Source organism: Colossoma macropomum, unplaced genomic scaffold (genome assembly GCF_904425465.1).
Source record: "Colossoma macropomum unplaced genomic scaffold, Colossoma_macropomum, whole genome shotgun sequence".
In the NCBI taxonomy this organism is placed as follows: Eukaryota; Metazoa; Chordata; class Actinopteri; order Characiformes; family Serrasalmidae; genus Colossoma; species Colossoma macropomum.
This window is the reverse complement of record NW_023494795.1, coordinates 25,018,440-25,045,019: the sequence shown is the minus strand read 5'-3', so window position 1 is coordinate 25,045,019 and position 26,580 is coordinate 25,018,440. Positions and strand designations below refer to the sequence as shown.

General features: G+C 39.2%; 3 protein-coding genes across 4 annotated transcripts in view; 2 read left to right on the top strand and 1 right to left on the bottom strand.

The window, feature by feature from the left end:
* Positions 1 to 12,230: 12,230 nt before the first annotated feature.
* Positions 12,231 to 15,000, bottom strand: rhov (ras homolog family member V). The gene is made up of 3 exons (XM_036581975.1): positions 14,650 to 15,000; positions 14,485 to 14,543; positions 12,231 to 13,878 (listed from the first exon to the last, which is right to left on the bottom strand). Exons 1-3 carry the CDS (start codon positions 14,846 to 14,848, stop codon positions 13,432 to 13,434), a joined length of 705 nt encoding a protein of 234 aa, XP_036437868.1. The 5' UTR covers positions 14,849 to 15,000; the 3' UTR covers positions 12,231 to 13,431.
* Positions 15,001 to 16,133: 1,133 nt separating this feature from the next.
* Positions 16,134 to 21,787, top strand: vps18 (VPS18 core subunit of CORVET and HOPS complexes). The gene is made up of 6 exons (XM_036581974.1): positions 16,134 to 16,198; positions 16,468 to 16,607; positions 16,770 to 16,911; positions 17,208 to 17,299; positions 18,762 to 20,632; positions 20,734 to 21,787. Exons 2-6 carry the CDS (start codon positions 16,505 to 16,507, stop codon positions 21,460 to 21,462), a joined length of 2,937 nt encoding a protein of 978 aa, XP_036437867.1. The 5' UTR covers positions 16,134 to 16,198; positions 16,468 to 16,504; the 3' UTR covers positions 21,463 to 21,787.
* Positions 21,788 to 22,464: 677 nt separating this feature from the next.
* The window catches only part of ino80 (INO80 complex ATPase subunit), a 51,156-nt gene continuing 47,040 nt past the window's right edge, over positions 22,465 to 26,580 (top strand). Inside the window, exons 1-2 of one of the 2 annotated variants that reach the window (XM_036581970.1) lie at positions 22,465 to 22,638; positions 26,050 to 26,111. The gene's annotated coding sequence lies outside the window, so the exon portion shown is untranslated. The other variant, XM_036581972.1, reaches the window with a different exon arrangement.

Here is a 26,580-nt window from a genome sequence, read left to right as displayed (position 1 = left end):
AGGTAGTGTTATGGCAAGGGCATGTATTTATTGATGATGTGACTGCTGAAGCACTGAAGGCAAAACGAAAGGTAAAATGCCTCAAGAACAAGCAAGAACTGAAGACAGTAAATACCTGGTAGAGCATTACCAGTGAGGAAACCCAGCGTCTGTTGATGTCTATGAGTGCCAGACTTAGGTAGTCATTGACTACAAATGATTTGCAACCAAGAATTAAAAATGACAATTTAATTTATGATTATGTTAGTTTGTCCAATTACTTTTGAGCCACTTAAAAGGGGAGCCTCGTTCATTTCCTAGACCATCAACACAATTTGGATTTAAATTCCCTCAAAGTAAAGCTGAAAGTGTGCACTTTGAGCTCATATTCACTATGTAATTTCAACTCCAATATGCTTAAGTGGACAGCTAAAATAATAACTTTGATGTCCAAATATTTTTGGATCTGACTGTAGTAACTGCTGTGATGCGTATGTGTCATATATATGTAGTTCTGAGAATGAGGAACTAAAGTGTGGACCCACATACAGACCCCTGGAGTTTAACCTTAGGTCTCAAATGTGGATCCACGCTTTAGTTCCTGACTTTATTAACTATATAACTTTTAGTTTCATTGTAGTTACTGAATAATAAGTCTTTGAGTCAAGTGAATTCAAATTTGACCTTTTTTTTACTTTATTAGTTTCAGTTCCTAGTTATAATCCCTAGACAAAATTCTTGTTTTCCTGAAGTCTTTGGTTGAAGTGTGGTGACTTTTGCCTACTTCGTAAATATATTCTGAATTTTTATTACATCACTGTGCACAACCCTGCTGGGAAAAGAATATTAACTAATAATGCTATATTTCACCCCCTCCCCTTCTTACACCCACGCCTATTATCGAGTAAAAATGCTTAGCTAGCTCAAAGATCCTCCCTGATACTGCATTTCACTTAGAAATACATGACCCTACTGAAGGAAAAAGCGTAATGATTTCTGATTCACATTGACTTTGAGTTTAATAACTGAATGTTAAGTTTAATAACTGAATTAATATCAATGATTTAAGGGGTTAATCAACTCTGAAATAGCCAATATAATAACTTGTCTAGCCAAATAGCTTCACACTGATTGAAGGAGTTTAGTATTACCTTAATAGCTTACAGACTGAACAGATTGTCTAGCTGCTTCTCACCTCTACTACATGCTTAGTGGCTAACACTAGTTTGACGTAGCAGTGCTGTGAAGAGGCTGTTAAAAGCATTATTGAAACCCCATAAAATGGAACCACCACACTGATCAGTAGGCTGCCTACCATATAGATACTGCTAGACTGTTAACACTGCATCCTAAAAAAGCTTGTAGTCTTAAAGTTATAGTTCTCTTAAAGTTTTTTTTTTCAGTTTAATGGGGTTGAATTGTATGTGTGTAGTATCTTTAAGGTAGAGATGCTTTTATAGCTACATTGTATTTCCAAATGTTTGTAGACGCCTGCTCATCCAGCTTTTTCTCTGAAATCAAAGGTAGTTTGTCCCCACTTTACTGCAGTAACAGCCTCTACTCTCCTGGGAAGGTGCTACACCAGATTTTGAAACATTGCTATGGGGATTTGATTGCATTCGGCCACAAGAGCATTAGTGAGGTCAGGTACTGGCGTTGGATGGTTAGTTCTGGATCACAAGCTCCATTCCAGCTCATCCCAAAGGTACTGGATGGAGCTCCATCACTCCAGGGAGCAAAGATCCACTGTTCCACAGTCCAGCGCTGGGGACTCTTTGTATTTAGCATGATGATCTTAGGCCCATGTAAGCCTAGCTGCTCCAGAGCAACCTATTCAATCTGCAGTGCTTTTCTATGAAGATTATACATGTTTTGTGTGTAGAATTGAATACCTGTGTCAATAATGGGTGCAAGAAATAGTGTTAAATCTAGTCGATAGATCCAAAATTTCTCATTTTAAGATATTTTCTACTTGTTTTGAGTGATTTTATTTGGTAAAATGATCTGACTATATTGGCAGATCATTTTGTTTGTTGTAAGAAATATGCTTGAAACATGTAAAGATGTCTGCCAATGTAGTGAGATAATTTGACTTACTAAAATCACTTAAAATATGCAGACATAAGTTAAATAATCTTATAATAAGCATACAACATTCTCAAAATGAGAAGTATTAGATATACTGACTAGATTTTAGATAATTTCACATGCTAAAATAGCAGGTTGTTGCAATGTGCACCAGCAGCTAAATTCACTAATTAGAAGGGCTGCCTGAATACCTTTGGAAATATAGCGTAAACTGCAAAGTGCTGGGTGATGCTTCAGCGCTAGTGCAAGGTCTCCAGAACTGTGGGCTGGTTACAGGCAAGATATAAAAAAGGTTTGTCATGAGGCCTTTACAGTGTGAACTGCCTTTATTCGAATTCTTATACATTTTGCATGGGGGTGACTGTATGTCTAATAATTACATTTAACAACAGCAGCAATGCTAATAAATGACTAAATGAATAAACAAATTAATTAACTTAATTTGAATTAAATTATAGAGTAGGACTCTTACTTGATGGCTACACTTCACTCATCGCTAGTTCATCCAGACTCATGTACCCAAGACCATTCACCAGGGGTAAACAAACCCTGATGTCACTTTCTCTTCCCTTCAGCTCCAACGCATGTGTAAGTGTGGGATTCTGCTGGTTACTGTTAGCGTCTTGTCCCCACTTGTCGTTGTACTATTGAGCCAAAGTCACCATGAGTCACATCACCCCCTCCCCTAAACAAAGAGTGTGAGAATGGCAACACCCATTAATTCCCAGACTAGGACACACCTCTGGTGTCCTGTCTGCTGTGATCAGACCTATCACAACATTTTCATGCAAATTTGGCCATGTTTTGCTACACTGTACGAAACAATTATGATTTGCGAAACTACCTAAGGGAGATCATGTGTTTCTACTGACATGGTTCAGTGATTTTGGGTATTACACATATCAGGTTGCAGCTGTGAGAACATCTGTGATACTTTTGTTATTATCTGGATTTCTGTATTCTCCATATGTGAAGTCGAAGAGTATTATTTACCAAACGTCACACAGTATTTTATTGATCGACTGGTTCAAACTATTATGGATGATAAAAGCAAAAGTACAGTTGTATGCAAACATTTGGGTGCCTGCGGTCAAACTGCATGTTTCCTAATTGAAAGTAAGTTAATACATCTACAGAGAACACCCTTCTGCATATTTTAGCACTCGATTTTTGTTTATTGGCTGAATTTAACATACCAAGGGAAAAAATAAAACATAAAATGTGGCCGGTGCAAAAGGTATGTCTTTTTATTTTTCCCAGCTGGTAAAACTCATCATATAAATAGAATTTGTGTGCTAAAATTTGCAGATATATGTCACATGTTCCAACCAGGGTGTGAGTTTGACTTGCCCTGTCATATTAACAACACACCATTTTGGTTACCACCTCTGCACAACAGAGTTCCTCCCAAAAACACAATGGTGTGGCCTAATTTAAAGAAATTTTAAGTGGAAAACAGTTGTTGAGCTTCATTAAATTGCCAAGATCATGGCAAGGGCTCACCACACAATTCTCAAACAAGTGACAAAGAGCCCATGAGTCACAGCTAGGATCTGCAGGCGCTTCTCGCAATTGGTGATGTCTGTGTTTGAGTCTACCATTGTGTTGTGGATTTGTAGCCTGTTTCCCTTAGTCTGGGCCAAAGAAAACTTGTTGCATTTTAGTTCTGGTTTGCTTAGTGTTCACACATATTTAACATCCAACCAGAAGATGTAAACTGAAGTCATATAGAGCAAAGGTCACAACTGACTGGGCAAATTTTGTGACAAACATTTGTAACAAGAACTGGATTAATATGTGGGAAGCAGTTGAGATCTACCTCTTCAGGGGAGTCTCAGTCGATTTATTTGGTGAACCAGAGTTTAAATGCCAGCATTCACACTTGTTATAATGAACAGCACTAACAGAGAAATCACGTCAGGATTCGTTTTAATCAAACCAAACCTTCCAAGTACGGAAACACCACAAAACTTGTGGATATAAGAGGGGAAAAACTGCAGCCGATCTCAAGTTTTTGGACCATTACTGGTACAATGCTCTTTGGGCAAATGGGAGACAAAGATAAACTAATAAATAAATGCCCACAGCATTATGTCTGGAGACAGCAGAACACCAAAACCACATCCCAATTGTGAAACATGTGAAACAAGTTGTATCACGATATTCTCCACACACCACCTGTCTGTTATCTGAGAAGAGGTTAAGTGATAACACAATAATGCTCTAAAACACAGGAGTAAATTGGAGCTCAAACAGAAGAAATTCTGTATTTTAGAATGGCAGTGTAAGAGTCCTAACACCCAATCCCTTTGTGATCTAAAGCAGGTCATTAAAGCGACTTCTCTCAAAAATATACAGTAACAGAAACAGGAAATAAAGGAATAGGTCAAAATACCTCATGATCACTGCACAGGATTGATCATCGGGTTATTGCCAATAAATAAGGCCCCAGTTTACTGAATATAAAGGTTCTCACTCTTCATCCATCAATGTCCATCAATGTTTTGGCTGCTTAAATCATATGTTCAATAAAGACATGGCAATGTAAAATGGTGTGTGTGCAATTTGTCATGTGAAATGTTGTCAATCATCAAAAAAGTCACATCATGATTTAGGAGGCAGAAATTCATAGACCTTTTTTCTAGTAAGTACTAACTTCTTTATGGTAACTTCTCATAGTTGGAGGTAGTGATGCATCACTATACACTGAAAGAAATGAGTGAGCTCAATTTCATGCTTTTCCAAAAAGCAGATTACAATGTAGCAGGTGATAATGTTGCATCCCGATTATGTTGACTAAGCCAAGTCCTCAGTTGCTCAATGTGCTGTTGCCCAATACTTTTTCGACAGGACAGGCAGTGAGAGGGGCTAAGAGTAACAAATAGAGACACTTGGTTCAATGGTCAGCCTGATATCCTCACAGCAGTCAATCCAATCAAGCCATGATGAGACTGAAAAGATAATGGCACAAATCCAGCTCCGTCAGTGACCGTAACAAGGCTGATATTGAAGCTTTGAAGTGATTATCAGCTCGTCAGGTTTCTGGAAAGGCTGCTGTTTGAAGGTCAGGAATCATGCTTTGATGTAAAAATGTAATGACACGTAACAGATATGAGCAGTGGGTGCTTGTTCATTTCAGAGCAGAGCTCCAGACATGTATTTAACTCACATCATCCACTAAAGCACTCAAAAACTGTTTATGCATTCTTTTATCAAAAATTAAAAAAATATTTTCAATTAAAAAAGGTTTCTTCTGGGCTGTTGTGCGTATTAAGCCATTGCACATGTTGTGGACTGCTGCAATGTGACACAGCACCTCTGTGTGAAGTGAAAACATGACAGTTTATAAGCCACACACCGAAACTGGGGAGATCTCTGTGAAGCATGGCAGTTGGGGCAGGAGTGAGTAACGTTATTGCCTGCAGGCAAATCCACAGACAACAGCTGTGAGACATGAGTGCACGTCGAAACTGTCAGTTTACAGTGCAGATTTGTTGATCAGAATCTCTTTCAGTTTTTGAAACTGTCTCTATACAAGTAAGTAAATATAATCAGTTAAAAAGTGAAACACTTTTCTCAGTCCAGGTCCTGGAGGTCCTCTTGCTTTCCCTGATCTCACACAGATTGTGAAGAACAGGATCATTAGCTGATGATTGCCGTGTGCAGAAGTGTGACTGAGCCCCATACACTGTTTAAGAGAGTCCAATCTACAGTCTACACAAGACACATTTATGAACAGCAGCTTCTGCTATGGTCAGTGTTGGCGGTCATAACGTGCCTTCAGAATGTTCCCATGTATTTTACGTAACAGAGGTCAGGAGGCTTTTTTCTGTTTCTGTGCTCGGAAGCTCTGGAACTCCTTGCCACAAGACGTCCATCAAACGCTCTTTAACAGTAATTTTAAGATGCATTCTAAGCACATTTTTTAAGTTTTGGTTTTGGTTTATTTAGATTTGTGCGTCAGTGGTAGCCCTATTTTGTAATCATTTATGTTGGTCATACTTCTTCATTATAATTTTTAAGACTTATATTTTGTGTTTTTATTTAATTTATTATAACTTTTGAATCTCTTTTTTTGTAAAAGTTTAAACTGTTAACAAAAACTGCATTCAATAAAGAGTATTTTTTATTTATTTATTTATATTGAATTCCATGAGAAAAATGACTCAGTGTCTGGCATGGTGATACAACATGAGCAGGACTAGACCCAGGCAGCAGCCTTAGTGCAGCACCTTCCACCTCAGCCTTTACACTGAATGACATCAGTGAAACTCAGAAAGTCTGAAACTGGCACGGCGCCAGGGAAGGCGCTGCTCTGTTTAGCCTGAGCCCTGGGAAAGGGGGCGGGAAAGGAGCCGAACAAAGAGGTGAGTAACCGTCCCTGAACCACAAAGCCAGAGGAACACCTCAGAGCTCCTGGGAACATGAACCTGTCAAACATGGTTCCTGTTGCACAATATGAAGAAAGTAGTATCAGTACAGGTGCACTAAATGTGTATATCTGTGTATGTGTCAGAGAGAGAGAGAGAGAGAGGGAGAGGGAGAAAGGGAGAGAGAGATCACTGTCTTATTAGACATTACACTTTTACTTTCTGATTAACACTGCTTACATATAACAAGCTTTTCAGAAGAACAACAGCTGAAGTATAATGCAAAAACACACTTTTATTCCTCTAATAATAGTGGTATTAATCATAATACAGCACTGATATTTCTTCTGTGTGTAAAGCCCACTCCCAACAACATATATCATGGAAAAAAAAGAAAAACCCTGAAAGTGGTCTATATTGCATTTTGAAAAACAACCTTTTTATTCAAACTCTTTATATTCAAATTACAATATTTAAACATTTAAATTAAACATTTTGTTGATTTTCTAAGTGAAAATAAGTTAACACATCTCCTACAGGGAGCATATTCTAATATGCACAATTTTTATTTATTAGCTGAGTGAGATATTGAAAAAAAATAAAATAAATCATAAAATGTATCGTAGCTTAACACACCGTTTATTTTATATTCCCCAATATGTTATTTTTTGTTTTATTTTATATTCCTCAATTTAGTAATTGTGGAGGATGTGTTAACATTCTATATATATATATGTAACATATCAAAAGTATTTTTCCACACCCTATTTTCCCATTCTAATGCTGAAATGTCAATTAAATAGAAAAAGAGAAGGAGGAAATGGATTAAAAACATGATTCACTAAGGTGCTTTCACATATAGTCACAAAGATTTGCTCTGCCAGTGAGTCATTTGATCTAGATGAACGCAAGTACCCTGATGATGAGTCCTGTTTTACCTGAATGAGACAATACCCATTCAGCCATTCAGAGCGGTGTGTTTGAACAGGATATTCTGTGTACTCTTTATAAAGTTGTAAACTTCTGTCTGCAGCAGGCATTGTGAACTGGAACAGGAAGAAGTCTTCACTGGCAGCTTGGCCTGAAATAAAGTTTCCGCCTAATGACAACTGTTGTCACTTGTGCTAGGTCTGCCTATAGCTCTTTTAGCCTGTTTTCAGATTCAGACTGGTCATCTTATTCTATATTACCCAGGTTTTCCCCAGCAGAGTTAACTCAGTCTCATATTCTAGCCTGTAATATTCAGATGGCCCTAAAGCTTTTGCTCAGCTGGATCACACACTAGGGCTGCTAAGAGCACCCCTTACCTGACCTAAGGCCATTTTATAATCGAATTGTTAATGCTTCACTTTTATTTTAAAGAGCCCATTTCTTACAGTTTTCTTCCATGTTATTTTTTTCCTGAGGTCCACTTATAATGTTTTTGTGTGGGTTTATGTACGAATAACAATCATAATAAATTTTTGGGTGACCATTTGCCAACAGCAAGTTTTTGTTACCGAAAGTAGTTTGGACTGAAATCCTCTTTACAAGTTAGGCTTGAGTGGACAGTGCTAAGCTGGTGTTGACTGAATAGGAGGAAAATAAATAAACGTTTTCATGATATCATGAAAACAGTGTTTTCAAAACAGGCTGTTTTTGCAGCTTAGTTTCTATATATGGACTGGATAGTGAACTGTACTATTTGAGCTAACAGAGTTTATGTAATACAGCAAACTCTTATTTTTAAATAAACGGAGAAAATTCAGTTTTCCATGAAATGGACCCTTTAAGACAGAATGCACATCAACACCAAGTGAAAGTTTGTAGTAGCCTTCATTTCAGTCATATATTTTACACTGGAACTATGAAAACGAATCATGAGCTGTGTGGCTTTGACTTAGAAACAGCAGAAGTCCTCAACTGCAAAATTCAGGAAAGTCCGATCTCAGTTATTTCAGGCATGTTTGTCAAATTTTCAGTACAGGCTATATAGGCTTACCTTCTCTAACACTTGTGCTAAAGGCAATGTACAAAATACAGGAAGTTCTAGGTGTGTGGTTCCCCTTAAATTACCTCTCGGAAACCTGAATGTCTCAAAATGAAAATTGTTGGGGTTCCATGAAAATAAACTTATTATGACATTATGTTGTTCACTAGGGTAAAATAGACGCTCAAATACAAATTCAAGGAAAGGTCATTGTTTAGCTGCCTCATCCTTGAAACAGTGAGCTTCTGTCTTTAGTATTCTCAACTAACTAGAGCTGCAGCACTGGTCTGCCTCATGGTGGCGCTGTAGCAAACTGATTCACCCAGTTGGTCCTTCATAGCCCAGCAATTGTAACTACACCCGAGATACCTCTGCAAATCTTTACAATATGCCGCAGCATATTTGTAAATGTAAAAATGTGCCCAATGTCCCATGAAACTGGTGAATTGTTACTCATTTCTCAAACTGAAGACACAAGAGGAGGTGTGTAAGATCTCAGTTAATGTGTCAAAGACCACAATATCAAACTAGAATTTAGCATTTCCAAAAGAAGAATTGTTAAACTAAACATTTTGTTGCCAATGAAGCTAGCATCAGTGCTGCTATGGCAAGTGAGTTAGAAGCCAGCCAACTCTGGATTAGCCAGCCAGCATGGGACCCCCAAAATACTGTGTGGTATTTTGCACATTGGCAAAGAGACCAAAAAATATAGTAGTACAAAGGGCAATTAGAAGCACATACAGAAGTTTGAAACATTCGTAATTTAAAAATGTTTTACAAGATGTTCAGTGCAGACATGTTAGCATTGAACAAACCCCATGCCTGAATCATCAAACACTTTCCTCAAACTGCACTGAGTTAAATAATGTCAAATAGATTTGCTTATGTCGTTTCTGACACTGTATGACATACTGCTATCTACATAAATCAAACCAGGGCAATCATTTAGTCTCTATGTAAAAACACTTTTCATGTCTAATAAGTAGGAGGTCTGAGCAACAGATGAGCTTATGTTAAGGCTAACACTAGTCAGAGCAATGCTGAGGTCTTTTAGCAAACTTTAATAAAACAAAACAGAGAATGACATGTATGAGTGCGTTAACATTTAGCTTTACATAATGTTTTAATCACAAATGTGAGTCTTGTCTCACTGTCTTTAATCTGACTGATGTTTCAAGCTAACTTTCAGCAGCTAAGTTAAGAAAAGTAAGAGGTCTTAACATTTCTCTGTAACATTACCATTAGACATCATACAAGGAGGATTTTTGGCAAATATAGTGACCCAGATAAAGTTCAGCTTAGCTTACCTTTGAGACAGCATAAATATGCCGGTAATTAGTTTTGCCATTGAGCTGTGAGTTTGGTCAAGGTCCTCACAGGAAAGGCTGTTCACTCGGCAGCCATCTCTGCAGCATTGCCAGGCAGCTGTTTCCATTCATGGTCGGAGACAAAAAACCAGAAACTGAAGGTCAAATTACCATTTCAAAAACATATCTGAAATCACTTGTAAAATTTGACAGAAATCTCATAAATTGTTTGCAGCATTTGGCTCAATAACCTGCTTGCGGTATAACCAGCAAGCTGATTCACTCTTTTTCTTGAAGGGCCAACAGACGGCATCTGAACTTTGCTTCTTCAGCATTTGAGCTACAAGTCTAATGTAGAGCTAATGTAATTATGATCGTTGGTTAGCGTTGCACAATCTGCATGTCTAAATCTTGTCAATTCAAGATGGCTGCTACTACTGTTTTCAGCTAGGCTATGCAACATTGCTCTTAAAAAGATGGTTCTTTAAGGGTTCTTTAGTAAAGGCAAGGGTTCTATATAGAACCATGAACCATCAGAAAACCATTTGCATGCTTAAATGGTTCTTTGCATGGTGAAAATGTTCTTCAGATTGGTGGATAATGTATTTTATATGGTTCTATATAAAACGTTTTGAAAATGGCACTATATAGCGCCAAAAAGGGTTCTGCTATTGTTGCGATGTCAAGCTTGTATACAATTTTTGGTCAATCTTCACCCTGCAAAGAACCATTTAAGCATGCAAATGGTTCTTTGGGTGTGTATGGTTCTATATAGAACCATTGCATTTACTAAGTAACCTTTGAAGAACCATCTTTTTTAAGAGTGATTTTTTGTCTATTTGTCTAGCTCCAGTTCAAAACTAAAGAACTTCAGACACCAAACATGTCTTTGCATTTGGGAAAGTGGAAAATTTCACTGAATTTGTAAATTAGATTTTTTTTAATCACCGTACATAAATAGTATGTATTTTGAGCTGTGTTACAGTGAGCTGCAATGCTGGATTTATGACCAAACTGAACCAGCTTGCATGTCAAAGGCGTAACTAAGATTTGATGAGGTCCTGTGGCAGAAAAAATAATTGTCCCTCCATACAAAAATTAAAAAAGAGACAATGTTGCTTGTTTACTTGCTATTGTCTCAAACAGGTTGATGCTTTCAAAGCACACCACTCCAGTCAGTAGCTTCTAACATTAACCTAAATGTCTGTTCTACTACCTGTTTAAGATTTCTGATTTGTAATTAATGAATAAAGATTTTAGGGGGCCTAGTCACTGTCGGCCCCCTTGTCCTTGCCCCTCCAAATGGGTTACACCACTGTTCCATGTACCCTTTAGATAAGCTTAGAATAACCCAGTTTTTCAGTCCTGCTCCTAGAGTCGCCCTGCCCTGCCAAGCACAGTTTGCCCTGCTCTAACTGACCCATTTCAAATCAGGAAGGACTTTCTAAGTACCTGATTAGCTGAATTAGAAGCAGAAAAACATTTAAACATTTAAAGTAGATACTCCAGAACCTGAAGTGGGGAACAACACTGACCCAAATGTTTACTTTATCAAAAAAAGCATTTGTCGTCACACAGTTGTCACTTCATAGTTGTCAGATGTTAACAAAGTCATTCAGAGTGATTTGATTTGAAATGGTGTTTTGTAACAAAACTTACCAACAAGATTTCTTGAGAATGGTGGTGAGAGAAACCAGGGGTAACAATGAGCCTCATTCAACAACTGTTCTTAAGAAGAAATTCTTCTCAAAACCCACTTACACAGTTTTTACAAAGACTCTGATATTTACCAATGTTTTCTTATGTGGGATTTGTTCTTAGGTAAGAACAGTATCTACACACACTGAAGAGCACAAAGATGTGAATAATTCTGCGGTTTAGGAACACATCATGAATCTGATGTAATTTTTTCTTTGGGCTTTTCTCAAGAACAAATTGTAGAAAAAACTTTGGTCTCCTTCACCAAAATCTTCCAATCACAGTCATTTTATTTACTATGCAAAATGACCAGTGAACCTAAAGAGTTTGTATATGCTGTGTTGATAACAGTGAAATAGTAGAAAATCTGAAAAATTACATTTTGTGTGGAGACTAATTTGCCTTACACTACTCTTCGCTATTAATTAATTTTGAAAAAATACATTTAAATAGTTTTTTTCTCAAAACTATTATAGATCAGTGTCTCAGGCATCAGGTATCATAATAATTTGATGTAATCATTTTCTGTGCGGGACCTTTTAGAAGCATTAAATGCTTCCAATATCTGGTTCCAATCAACACCACTGTAAAACAATTTTGACACATTCTCCAGAAGAGCTTTTCACATAAAAGCACTCTGAATAATGTAGTTTACATTGTATCGACTGCATTATGCAGAAATTTTGCAATTTTGCAGAATTGCCCTTTAATGTATAAGCATTAAAACTGTTGGAAACATTAATAACTAATGACTTTTGTACTTTCTGCAGAATAAAACCTGCTAGATCTTTGTAGCATGAAAGAAGCACAAAGTGCAAATGATTTTTTACTCCTGTTTATTGTCACATCAGAAAACAAAACACTGTTTAGATGTTCATCTTGAATGTGATCAAAAAGGGAAAAAAGTTTTTGCCTATGGCTTTAAATCAAAACAGTTAAAACCATTAAAAAATTAACAGCATTTAGAATATCTTCCACAAGAAGAATAACGTAGTGTTTTAGTAAAAACAGCACTATTTCACTCTATCATGTGTACACATTGTTATCAATGAATCCTCCCCAAGATAAAGATTGCAAAACATAAACAAACCATGGCTCCAAAGCAAATCATTGTGGGCTGGGGGTCTACAGTTTCAAAACATACTTTCATGTTCCTTTACAGATACGTAAATAACAGATGAAGTGAATTGAAAAGGTCGACTGGGAGGGAAAAAGAAGGATACTAGGATACTGATCAACAAGCATTAGAAAAGTCCTGATGGAGAAGACTCAAACAAAATAAACCTCATTGGGCAATAACAATTTGCAAAACAATGGCCGGCCAAGGGATGTCGGTTGGCTGAATAAACTGAATCCTGTAGTCGCGAATTTGTCTCTTTAAGTGTTCAAAAGGAAGAGATAAAGCATACAAGTCACACTGTAGCTTGAGCTTGAGCTGTTGCATATGAAAAGTCCTGTCTGACAAGATGGCACCCAAGACAAAGACAGGGAATGGACAACCATTCTGGTCCCCACCAGCTTCTCACAGACGCCTACATGCGGGAAGCCCTACGCAGCTTTGAATGGGCACCCATCCAGATAATGCAAATTCAGAGCATTTACATGTGGCGAGTTCTCTTTTATACTGTGATTTAAGTGAAGATGTTGAATCCAAGAGGGCATTTGTTATTGTCTGGGTGATTATTATGGATAAAATGTTTATAGTACTTCTCTATTTGAATTTATTTGGGCTCTGGGACTTGGTACATTTTGTATCTGCTTGTTCATTTTATGCTTAGCCTTTCTTGTACAGCTTATGATATGCACCCCTGTCATTAGTACGTATGTGTAGCCAATAAGTCATGGAATGAGTCAGTAATTGCAGTTCGGTGAGATGTTCTTCAATCCAAAAAGTTGAGTTCATCCCAACATGCTGGTCGCTCTCTCTCTGAAGGTCCTCGCAGATCGATCAATTCTACATTGCAAAAGTCCAAAATAAATAATAAATTACACAAAGAGTTCTCTTTTTTGACCCACGGGGTCAGATGAAGCAGAAGAACTTTTTCCAGCTACACTTGGAAAAGGCTTTGGCACGTCTGTCCGAAAGTCTCATCTTTTTGGCCTTTCTGGCCTTGTGTTTGATGGCTGCGAAAATGGCGGCGTCGAAGGCCTCCTTCAGGTTTTTCTGCGTCAAAGCTGAACACTCTACATACTCCGCGGCGCGGATCTTCTCAGCCAGGCTCCGTGCCCGTGAGCTGAGGACAGGCTTTACCTTATAACGGTCCAGGTTTATAAGAACATTGACGTCCAACAGCAGGTCCGACTGAGTTCCTACTAAGATTATAGGGGAGCTTGGGTTGAAGGCGCGGATCTCCGGGATCCATTTCTTGGTGATGTTCTGGAAAGAAGTGGGGTTGACCACACTGAAGCACAGGAGGAACACATCCGTGTGGGCATAAGACAGCGAGCGGAAGCCGTCAAACTCCTCCTGAAATGCCAAAGATGGACAGATAAGACAGCTGCATTCATTTCCAATGAGGTAAACGAGCCTTTTACATTCTTAACCCTTTAAACTGCAAGGGCTCATATGTGAGCCTGTCATTTTTACAAAACATACGTTTCATAATTGCCTCAAAACGTCTTAACATCAGTAACTGGGTAATAATCTTGCAGTTTAAGAGGTTTGATAATCTGGACAACCCACATCTAAATCCAGGCTAAGCAGTAAAATGACAACTCCAATCAAGACCCAATTTACTTGTGTTGTCGTGAGACCAGAACTGCAGTGTTGATACTGATACCTCAATGCTTGATACCAAATGATACTACAGCAAAAAGTTATTGTTTATCGAACATCTACTGAATTGAACACAATTTTTTTTCAAATGTTAAAATGTCTTTTTTAATCAATCTTTACCAACAGAAAGCTCTTCAACTGTAGGTATAAGTATAATGTTAGCCTGGTGCTAGCTTGTTTAAGCTAGGATAAACAATTAAAAGTATTGAAAGTCTGAGTACTGAACTATTTTCCAAACTGCAATATTGAAAAAAAATACTGAACATTCAATTTTTCCTGTCAGTCCAGGACTCTTACCTGTCCAGCTGTGTCCATCAGTTGAATCCGTACAGGCGTACCATCTACCTGCACTTGTCCTATGTAAAGAAATGAGAATTCAGTTAACACACAGAAAAACAGTCACAATGCAGGCTTTGTGTTCAATGGGACCTCTATAGAAAAGCAAAAGTGATTAAGTCTTACCTGAGAAGACGTCGAAGGCTGTCTGTTTGTAGTCTGAGGGATAGCCATTGGAGGTGTAGCTCACAATCATACTCGTTTTGCCAACAGCACCGTCTCCAACCAGCATGCAGCTAACAGCGGGCTCCAGCCCGTCGTCCTGGTCCAAGCACACCGACGGCACTCTCGACTCTTGGTAGAAATAATCCATTTGAGGTGGCATGTCCAACGATTAGAGGCTGAAAAGTTATTCCCCTAAAAACGCCTGGGACTCTAAGGTGTGACCACCTTACTGAAAGAGCGCTGCGTGTGATCACGGTGAACCAAACACCAGTTCAGTCACTCACAGTTATCATCCTTATCATCACACCTCCTTCCTGCCGTCCAGTTTTCAACTCAGAGAGAGTTTCAAAAGGGGCTGGTTTGCATAGCCACGCCCCCTTCTCCCACCCACTGAGAAAAAAGCCTTGTGTTTACCACGACAGACTGAATATGTCCTGCTTAAACAGTGTATTTTGAAACTGCAAATGACAACAACATGAATGAAGGTGCCTTTATATTTTATATGATTTCTCAAAAAAATGTATATGAACTCTGGGAGCCTAAACTTTTTGGCTTTGGGAAAAAGTCGAAGGAGTCGAAGGCCTAGCAGACCACAATATATATATATATATATATAATAATATATATATATGTGCGTGTTTGTATATATATATATATATATATATATATATATATATATATATATGATTTGTTTATTTATAATTTGGTTATTACCATATTATATAACAGTACAGTTTGCTGCTTAAAAAAGTGAAAAGAAAAATAAGAATTTAACGTTGAATTTAGTACAAAAATATGTTTATTTTCTCATTCTGTGAGGGGGTGGGGTAGAGTAACTATCTGTTGGGCTAAACCAAAGTCTTTATGGGCCAACTTTGACCCATTTAGACAGCCCTGATAGAAATTTTTACAAATCTCCAAACAATAAGTCCAGTTACTTGATGTCGTGGAAGACGAAAATTAAACCACTAAATAGGTGTTTTTAATTAAGCAAATAACCACCAACAACATCGGATTTCTTAACTTGTGTGTGAAGAAACAACAGCATTCTTACCATCGTAATCCTAAAAAATCATTAGAATTTCACAAAAAAAGGTAAGTAGAATAGTAAATACATAAGTAGGTGTATTTACTTAAGTATTACGGAGCCCCTAAGGTGACATAGTGATTATTTTTTAATAAGCTGTGGCCACAAATTAATATATTGAGGCCATTAATTACTATACTGAAGCCACAAATGACTAATTATTAATTCCTGGCCATGCCTTATTAAAAAATAATCACCATGTCACCTTAAGGGTAACGTAAAATACAGACCAATTACCCCACAAAATAAAATTTTGGGAAGATTTGAATTCGTGAACGTTTCAGCAAATTAACTTAACTAAATGGCGCCCTCCTGTGGACAGACAAAGCGCTGCATCCTAGCGTCCACCCAGTCACATGATTTTCATGATCACCTGACAGAGGCGCTTCGCACAACGTCAGCCAGGCTCTCCAAGAGAAAGCGGTTAGATTCGTTATTTATCGATGTTTAGTTCAGTTTACTTTTCACTTGCTTTATTGTGACGATAATAACTCTTTGTGTCCGTGCTTATCGCTTACAAGAGCCAAAAAGGGAAGAAGGGTACAGCCAGCTAGTGTCAGCTAACTCAGCTAACTGTGCATTAGCTAACACTGACACTGGCCTAATGAGAAGACTGTAACTTTGAGTACGGTTGATTTAGCCTTTTCAGTTTACCAAGGCTGATGCAAATGGAGCTTCTTTCTTATTATTAGGACGTAAATTCTGCATTGACTTACTGGGAGAGATACAATGGCATCTATTCTTGACGAATACGAAGACTCGCAAATCATTCGTCACCCTGTCCACCCGTCCCGTATGGCGGCGGCCAACATGATTGGGATCACTCACTCAGGTAGTTAAACCAACACGCCTCACATTACCGTCTCCAGATATGGACCAATGTGTCGCATGTTGTAATCACTTATAAATGAGTAAAGTGTGTAGAAAGTGGGAAGACATCCGTAGAAAAGCCCAGAGTTCATCTCTGATGCTGCTCCATGTTTGTTTATTGCAGGGTTTGTGAATGTGCGGCTGGAGGAAGAAAAGCCCATATTTAACAAGCAACGGATCGATTTCTCACCTCCTGAAAAGATAAATCACTTTGCAGTATGCAACAACCAGTTATGCATGAGTCTTGGGAAGGACACCCTCTTGAGGTAAATGAATGAAGAGTCACATTAGCATATACATAGACGTTGGTGCCATCAGCCTATTGATGTCTCTAGAGATTAATGGTGCTAATAGGGATGGTTGTTACTTTAATAGTGATTTGATTATATGCATGCTTGTCATAATTAACCTTTTGGTTTCACAGCCCTGCACAATCTGACTAGTACAATGTGTTAAAGAACTGTAAAGAGCTCTTACTGATCTGATCTTTATTGAAAATAAAGATATGTGCAGTTTACTTCGTGTAATACAAATGTAAAAAAAATGCATTTTTATGTTTTAGGATTGATCTCGGAAAACCAGATCAGCCGAACCAGATTGAACTAGGAAGGAAAGACGACAGTAAAGTACACAAATTGTTTCTGGACCCAACAGGTGATTAGGTCTAAATTTGTACATCCTGATAGGAGAGCATATAAGTGCTGATGAAGCTTGGAGTGTATCATTAGATGTAGCATTTGATTAGATTTCCTCTTTAATTTGGATAGTATTGACAGTTTCAGTTATTTAGTGAATATTATAGTTTGTACTACATGATTACATCATTTTATTTCATATTTTAATTCAGTATTATTCTGCCTAGTCATATGGATGACACATTCCAGATTGCTTAGTGTATTTGAAACTTTGCATGAATTAATTTCCCGAACTTTCTTGTCTCACTGTATTTCAAAAAGAGACAGAGATTCATAGTTTATTCGTGCGTTCTTACATTTAAGGAGGACCTATTATGCTAATTTTCAGTGTTCATAATTTTTAACATCTACAAACCTCATTATATTTCTCATACTGTACATCTCTATTCCCTCTCCGTCTGAAACGCTCTGTTAGATCTCCTGTGTCTTAAATCCCTGCCTCCCGCTGCACCCAGTGTGCTCTGATTGGTCAGCTTACCCACTCTGTTCTGATTGGTCAGCCACCAGAGTGGTTGAAGGCATAGCACAGGGGTGTCCAATCTTATCCACTAAAGGCTGGTGTGGCTGCAGGTTTTTATTCCAAACATGGAGGATCATACTTGATTCCACTTGTTGAATCAGCTGCTCACTCTTGAGACAATTGATCATGTTGAAATGAAAACCCGCTGCCACACTAGCCCTTTGCGGATGAGATTGGACACCACCACAAGTTCCCGCCCCTACACTAATTTCAACCACTGACTTCTTTGTTGTTCTACAAAGGAGATTTTCCCTCACAATGTAGAACACGGTGTCTTCTCGACATAGCTACAAAACTGAACAAACTCTTCCTGGCCTCCAGTAGTTGCTGTTTGGTGTGCAAGGGCGTACCAATCTTGCTAGTGGGTGGGCAATGAGGATTATATTATGAGATTGCGTCATCTTGTAACAAAGGAAAAGGGCTGGAATTCCAATGAGGCGTTTCAGGCAGCTGAGAATAGTGGTTTCTGTGGGAGAGTGTTACTCCCTCTGGCTTGTACTTGGGGCTTTGTAAGTTTGCAGACTGTTTACATGCCCGAAAGCCCCACACTAAAGGAAAGGGGAAAAACCCAAAAAGCATAATAGGCCCTTAATATTTAAAATTTTGTAATTACACAAAGGCACGCAAGACTAGCAAAGTGGCCTGCAGAACATGAAATCGTACTTATTGCACCAACCTGAGCTGCACTTATTTGCGCATTGTATTTTTTTAACAGCAGTATTAGGAACCTTTGTGTGCTGTCTATTACACATATTATGTGAAAAATTATGTGTGATGGTGAAGATCTGAAGTAAAACTCAGAACTAGAATGTATGTATTGCACATGCCACCAAAAATCATGATCTGTTCTGTTTGAACTTATGCAGTACACCAAATAATAAAAGTAATGTCTTTGTTTCAGGGTCTCACTTGGTGATTAGTCTGACCACAAACGAGTGTGTCTACTTGAACAGAAACACCCAAAAGGTCCGCAGTCTTTCTCGGTGGAGGGGCCACCTTATAGAGAGTGTGGGCTGGAACAAGGTCCTGGGTTCTGAGACTAATACTGGCCCAATTCTTGTTGGAACCAGCCAAGGCATCATCTTTGAAGCAGAGATCTCTGCTTCAGAAGGTAGTCTGTTCAACACTAACCCTGACCAATACTTCAGACAGGTTCATTCCTTAGAGGAAGATGGCAAACCAGCACCAGTCTGTTGCCTTGAGGTGGAACGCGGGATAGAATCAAAGTGCTTCATCATTGCAACCACTCGCAAACGTCTCTTCCAGTTCGTAGGCAAGTTGGCAGAAGGTTCTGAGCAACAAGGGTTCAGCTCCATCTTTGCTCAGAATCAGGAACTCCTTCCTAGCTTTCAGGAGTTTCCTGTTAATATGGGCTACAGTGAGATTGCTTTTTACACCTCAAAGCTTCGATCGTGCCCCAAGTCCTTTGCCTGGATGATGGGCAATGGGGTTTTGTATGGCCAGTTGGACTATGTGCGGCCCGACTCTCTCCTCAGTGATGTACAGGTGTGGGAATACACACCAGACATTGACTTCAGCTTCAACAAGCCTATCTCCATTGTACTCACGCAGTTCCACTTCCTTCTCCTGCTTCCTGACCGTGTTAAGGCTATTTGTACTTTGAATGGGCAAGTAGTCTATGAAGACGTGTTCCCAGATAAGTTTGGCGCGCTCAAAAAAATGATCAAAGATCCTGTAGGTGGGCTGGTATGGATCTACACAGAGAAAGCTGTTTTTCGCTATCATATACAGAGGGAATCAAGAGATGTCTGGCAGATGTACATGAGCATGAACAAGTTTGATCTGGCCAAAGAGTACTGCAGGGATCGACCAGAGTGCATGGATATGGTGTTGGCCAAGGAGGCAGAGCACTGCTTCCAGAACAAGCGTTATCTCGAGAGTGCAAAGTGCTATGCTCTCACGCAGAAATATTTTGAGGAGATTGCCTTAAAGTTTATTGAAGCCAAGCAAGAGGAGGCCCTGAAGGAATTTTTGCTTAAGAAGTTGGGTAACCTTAAACCTAATGAGAAGACACAGATCACCCTTTTGGTCACCTGGTTAACAGAGCTGTATCTGAACCGACTTGGACAACTAGAGGCAGGTGACCCTAAGAATCCCCTATTTATGGACACCCGGGATGAGTTCCGTCATTTTCTCTGCAACCCCAAACACAGGGAATTCTTCTACAACAACCGCAGTACCATCTATGATCTTTTGGCAAGCCATGGCAATGTGGATGACATGGTGTACTTCTCTGTTATAATGCAGGACTACGAGAGGGTCATCTCGCACCATTGCCAGCACGATGACTACAGTGCAGCCCTAGAGGTGCTGTCCAAGCACTGTGATGAGAAACTTTTTTATAAGTTCTCCCCAGTTCTCATGCAGCACATTCCAAAAAAAGTGGTAGATGCATGGATTCAAATGGGTAAACGACTGGACCCGAAGAAACTGATCCCAGCTCTGGTGAACTACAGTCAGGTAGGCAGCGCCCAGCAGATCAACGAGACAATCCGTTACATGGAGTTCTGCGTGTATGAGCTGGGGGTGAAGGAGGAGGCCATCCATAATTACCTGCTGTCACTTTACGCCAAATACAAGCCAGATTCTTTGTTGTTGTATCTTGAGCAGGCAGGTACTCATGCCTCTGAAATCAACTATGACTTGAAATACGCCTTGCGCCTTTGTGCTGAACATGGCTATCATCAAGCTTGTGTCTTAATTTACAAGATTATGGAGCTGTACGAGGAAGCTGTGGATCTAGCCTTACAAGTATGTATGCATCAATCATTTTGCATGACACTGTGAATTGAATGTGTATGTCACTCAGAAAATGTACAATATCTAAATAGCATGTTTGTTTGCCTGTTAAGGTTGATGTTGATTTAGCCAAGTCATGTGCCGACCTCCCGGAGGATGATGAGGAGCTGAGGAAGAAGCTGTGGCTGAAAATTGCCCGTCATGTGGTTCAGGAGGAGAAGGATGTGAAAAAGGCAATGAACTGTTTGTCTAGTTGCAACCTACTGAAGATTGAGGACATCTTGCCTTTCTTTCCAGACTTTGTCACAATTGACCACTTCAAAGAGGCAATTTGCAGCTCCTTGGAAGAGTACAACCAGCACATTGAGGAGCTGAAACAAGAGATGGAGGAGGCCACAGAGAGTGCCAAGCGCATACGTGAGGACATCCAGGAAATGAGGAACAAATATGGGGTGGTGGAGTCTCAAGAGAAATGTGCTACCTGTGACTTCCCCTTACTCAACAGGCCCTTCTATCTCTTCCTGTGTGGACACATGTTCCATTATGACTGTCTTTTTCAGGAAGTCACCCCTCACCTTACTACCTATAAGCTAAATAAGCTAGAGGAGCTCCAGAAAAAGCTTGCTGCGACTACGCAGACCACCAAGTCCCGTCACAGGCCCAAAGAGGAGGATACTGTCAGCCTGGGAAAAGGCCAGGGTAGCAGAGAGCAGATCAAGTCAGATATTGATGACATCATTGCTTCTGAGTGTGCCTACTGTGGTGAGCTGATGATCAAATCTATTGATAAGGCTTTTATTGATCCACAGAAGTTTGACGAAGAGATGTCTAGCTGGCTCTAAAACGAAGACTGATGTTCAATAAAAGCACTTGCTAGACTATGAAGTATAGCACTTGTGAAACAGCTGTATTGCAAACATTAACCTCCTTGTAAATGTAACCACTCATACATTGAAATTTCAGTGCATACAAAATGTTTGTGTACGTGTTGTCGAATGAATGAATGTCAGTATTGCTGAATGTGGTGCATTATATAATCTCACCAATCGCAAGATATTTTTAATTAATAACTGTGTACAGTTGTTCACCACAGTAACTGTATGTGTCTGTGTGCCTGGTTGCTTTATATGCATCAAGGATCCTTGACCAATAAACTATACAACTTTGTGTTTTGTTTGTGTAAATTTGTATTCAGGGCCAACGGGAATGCCCTCCGCATTGTCTGCAGCAGAAAATATTAAATAAATTGGATTAATTTTAACTTGCTTTATTATTTCAAAGATCAAACTGTGCAGTGGGTAAAGGGAAACAGTTTGAGCACATGATCTATATACAGGCTAAGGTCATTTTTTAACGCTTTCGGATTTACATCGTGGTCTAACTGTTGACATTATGATGAGAACCGTGATTACACACAACAAGTCACGATTCATATTTTGACAACTAAAGGGAGTCGGACACTCCACATGCCGATTATGTGCGTTTTCAGTGGGGGCGAAAATCATAGTCTCGCGATATTTCTCGTTGACTCCTTCCAAACTCGCTTAATCTCAGTCTCACGATATTTCAGGGACGACGACGAGGACGACGTCACGAACGTCACATACATCCTCACAATCTCCAGGCATCACTAATCGACTCCGGAAGAGTGGGTTTTCATAAATCCCATTTCTTCGACGCTAAATGCCACCCGCGCTGTCCATTTTGACTAAAAAATGAGCCATGTTTATTAATAAGTAGCCAATGTGTAGTTTTGTCAGCAAAGCGTGTTTTGGTGTCACACCAGCCGCTCCGGTGTTGATTATTATGGCTGCTCCTTGCTCCGTCCTCGCCATGGCGCCGTGGTCGCCGCTCTCCCGGCCGCTGAAAGTGGCCGCCTCTCTGCTGCTGCCGACTCGGCGCCTCAGTCCCTCTCCCTTCGCTCACACCCGCCATTTTGGAGACGGAGAGCTGAGAGTCGGCAGCAACGGAGACGGAGCGAAAAAAAGGGGCAGCACGACCGGGGTGGGGGGACTAAGGTGAGCAACTGTTTATGGAGGGAGGGGAGCGGGAGCGTTGGGGTAAGATGGCCGGGAGGGAGAAAGAATTAGAAAGCGGGGGAATGGAAGGAGCGGCTCTGCCCTTCTCCGGGGCAGAGGGGGCATTTAGGAGAGAGAGAGGCGAGCAGGCAGATACGGACTGCCTATCCTGCATTGGCGGTGGAAAGCACAAGGCCTTAACGTGAACGTATTTCACCAACTAAGTTAGCTGTGGTGACTTATATCGTTTGGTCCCGGTCGGATGTGGCCTTAAAGAGACAGGGCCCGTCTGAATTAATCAAAATTGCCGAGTGAAAAGTGTGGAAAGTCGTCAGTAAACACCCAACTAGAAAATAAATCGCACACCTCAAATAAGCGACAGGCTGGAAAAGCATTGCAAACATACAGTCTGTAAAATAACTAAGCGACAGTAAATGCTCATGAGAATGCTAACTAACGTTATCGGTTCAAGGTTAGTGCGCTATGTGTAGCATAAGCTAACTTATAAGGAGAAGTTGGCTTCTTATTCGAATTCCCTGTTCTACCTTAAACGTTGCAGCAGTTACTTCAAATGCACCATTTAAGGTAGAACAGGGTATTCGAATAAGAAACCAGCTTCAGCCTCCTGCGCTGTTCAACTTTTTAAAGCTGGTTTCGTTCAGGTTTTTTAGCTTAGCTTAGCTGGCTATCAGACTCTACAGTTAAACCTTCCTAGCTAAAGTAGCTGCCGTGTTGTGTGCAAGCTAACGGCTAGCACCTCTAAAATACAGTAAAGTAGCTCATGATTTAGCTAACGCTAACGTCAGCTGCTATTAACAGTTAGCCAGCTTTACTCGCAATCATGTGTATTTATGTCTCCGGAGTCAGATTAAACACCATAATTTCTAATTCACTTCAAAACCCTAATAAATGATTGTATTTTAAGTGTTAACGTTATTTAATCAATGATTTGTGTGGCAGCGTTAGGCTAGGCTATAATAATAATAAAGATCTCATTTATCTGTGCAGCTGTAGGTTAATGTGGAAAACTGGAAGTAAACTGCAGTTTTCGCTTTTTCAAGTTACAATAAGACCTAATGTCGTAGGTAACAAATAGACCTTAATTTGACTTCTTTGAAAACGTTTATGTACATTGTCACGTGTTTCATGACATTATTACTGTACACACTGTGGGCCGGTTTCCTGGATAGGGATAAAGTCTTGTCTTGGACCATGTCTTCCTATCAATGGAAATTTTCTATTCAAAAATCGTGTCTAGTCCAGGACTAGGCTTAATCCCTGTCGGGGAAACCTGCCCAGTATGTCCGAAAGTTTGTAAACACCCGCTTATCCAGTGTTGGAAAATAAAGAGTATTAATAGGGTGTCTGCCCCCTTATGCTGCAGTAACATCCTCTACTCTTCTGGAAAGGCATTACGCTAGATATTGGGCAATTGCTGTGAGAATGTTATTGCATTCAACTGCAAAAGCATTAGTGAGGTCAGGTACTGATGATTAGTACTGGGTCACTAATGCCACTCCAACTCATCTCAAGGGTATTGGTTGGAGCTCCCAAGTCCAGAGAAAGCAAGCTGATGTTTGGTACAGTGTCCAGAGCTTCCCATTCTATTGGCGGTGCTTTTCTATGGAGGTTATATAAGCTGTGTGTGCAACTGATTGCCTGTATCAGCAGTGGGTGCACCTTATAGTTGAACTCACTAAATAGAAGTGGTGTCTGGATACTTGTGGGCATGTAGTAAAATCATGTCACAAGTTCCATACCTTTTGATATAAGAAATTATGTTGGTCATCAACCCACATTTAGAGGGATTTAATCCAGTAACTTTTAATTTAAGAGCCTCGTACTTTTAAAAATGTTCATAGCTTTAAAAGACTGACTTTTTAGTACCATATACTCACACATTCTAATGTAGTTAAACATTAAAAAAAGAATAAAATGGAAATTGTGTTACACTGAAATCAGGTGGTATGTCTGGATGGGCTGATAAGATTTGGCATATTATACTTATGGTTATGCATGTGGAGAGCAAATTAAAGGTTCTCAATTCAAATTTCAAGTATAGCTTGGAAGCTGTTTTAACAGTCAGCAGCAGTCTGTTGTGTGGAAATAAATGCCAACAAACAGATATTTTGCTGTTCACAGGTTTAGAATTAGCATTTTTAATGATATAAAACTGGTATGGGTGCAAAAAAATGTATACAATTATGGAAAAAAAAGAAGCAAGGTTAGATATGTCAGAAATGGTGAACAGCTTAAGATGGTTCTAAAATTACTTAATTCAGTTACAGTAAAATTAATGTTTAAAATGCCTTGCATTTCAGAAGTAATACTCATATCTCAAGGCAGGCCACATGACAAAAATCCCTATAAATACTTACTTAAGGTGTATTATTTATCCTTGGATAACTTATTCTTGTTGTCAAAATACTTAAAATGTAAGATAAACATACATTTTGTTGTCTAGTGTGAATTTATTAATATGAAGTTATTAATATAAAAAATGTTTGCAATGATTCCAAATGTTCGTCCAAATAGATCAGTTTCAGTCATTGGGCTTCTCTCCATCGCCTTTACTTCCATCTGCCATTTATATTTCTTTGTAAAATTCAATATTGATTCATTGGTTATGTAGATTAGTTATTTAGTAAGTTTAAGAAGAGAAGTCACATCTTGGCTTAATTGGAGTAAATGGTGCCAATCAAATGTCCTTGAGGGCGTCCGCTTCTGTGCATTCTTTTTTGTCACCTTAAAATTTAGGGACTGAGTGTGTCAGTCAGCTGATTTACATCCATGTAAAGAGAGACAGTCCTTTTATAACCTTACTACCTGCTATAATGAAATAACTTTGATATTGCATTGCAGAACTCATGGGATACACATGAGCCTGTAAATCCTAGATTACGTCATCACAGTCACCCGAGTTGATAGGTGCCTCCACTGTATGTCTTTTTTCTGATAGACGGTGTTGTATTATGGTTTATCCTCCAAGACATATGGTTGACATATGATGATTGACCTGTGTACCAAGAAAAGCGGATTATTCCATCCATCCATGTGTTTTCAAGTGATTAATACAACTATTTAAGTAGTTAGTTCTCTACTAAGGTAGAACAACAAGTACAAATATGAATGTTTACAGTTTACTCAGTTATCTGTTGCCATGACCATAACAGCACTGTTAGCATTGGTTGGGTTATATCTTTTTCAGTAAATAACTACAGATTGCTTTACTTCACACTCAAATAAGTCAGTTCTTAATACATATGTACTGTCTACATTGCTTCATTGGTGTTAGTTGGGGGTATTCTTTGGTTCTGGTCTCAGATGCCAACAGATGATGTAATTTCTGTCTGTACCTGAATTATGGCTGAGTGGATGTAATTGTAATCATCTCTTCTCTTTCTTATCCAGCCTTGCCATTTCATGAAATCTGGGTCTTGGAACTGGAAATGACGAAATCTCATTTTCCTAAGGTACTTGAAGCATCACGGTCAGGGTTTTCGGAACAATACAGTGATAGCTTCCACAGGGGTTTAGATCAATGGTGCCCAATTTTTTGGTCTTATTGGACCAAAGTGCAGTGTTTGTGGTGGCTGAGGGCCAAAGAGACAAAACAATATACGAATGAAAAAGTTTGTAAACTAACTTTTATAACACTACACTATATTTTGTTGCTAAAATACTTAATTTTTTTAAAGAAAAATAAAAATGTACTAAGTTATATTTAGTATGGAATTATGTTTATTCTCCTGGGTACCGTTCTGGCATGCCAAATCAAACGTCCTCACAGACTTTGGCCTGCAGGCTGCACTTTGGGCAGTCCTGGTTTAGATGTTCCACTCTGTAAATTCATAAGCAGATCACTGAATGTAAGAATCAGCAGCCCTGATAAAATAAACAGTATTTTCTGTGTGACTAGTTTGTTTGTAAACCATTTCATTT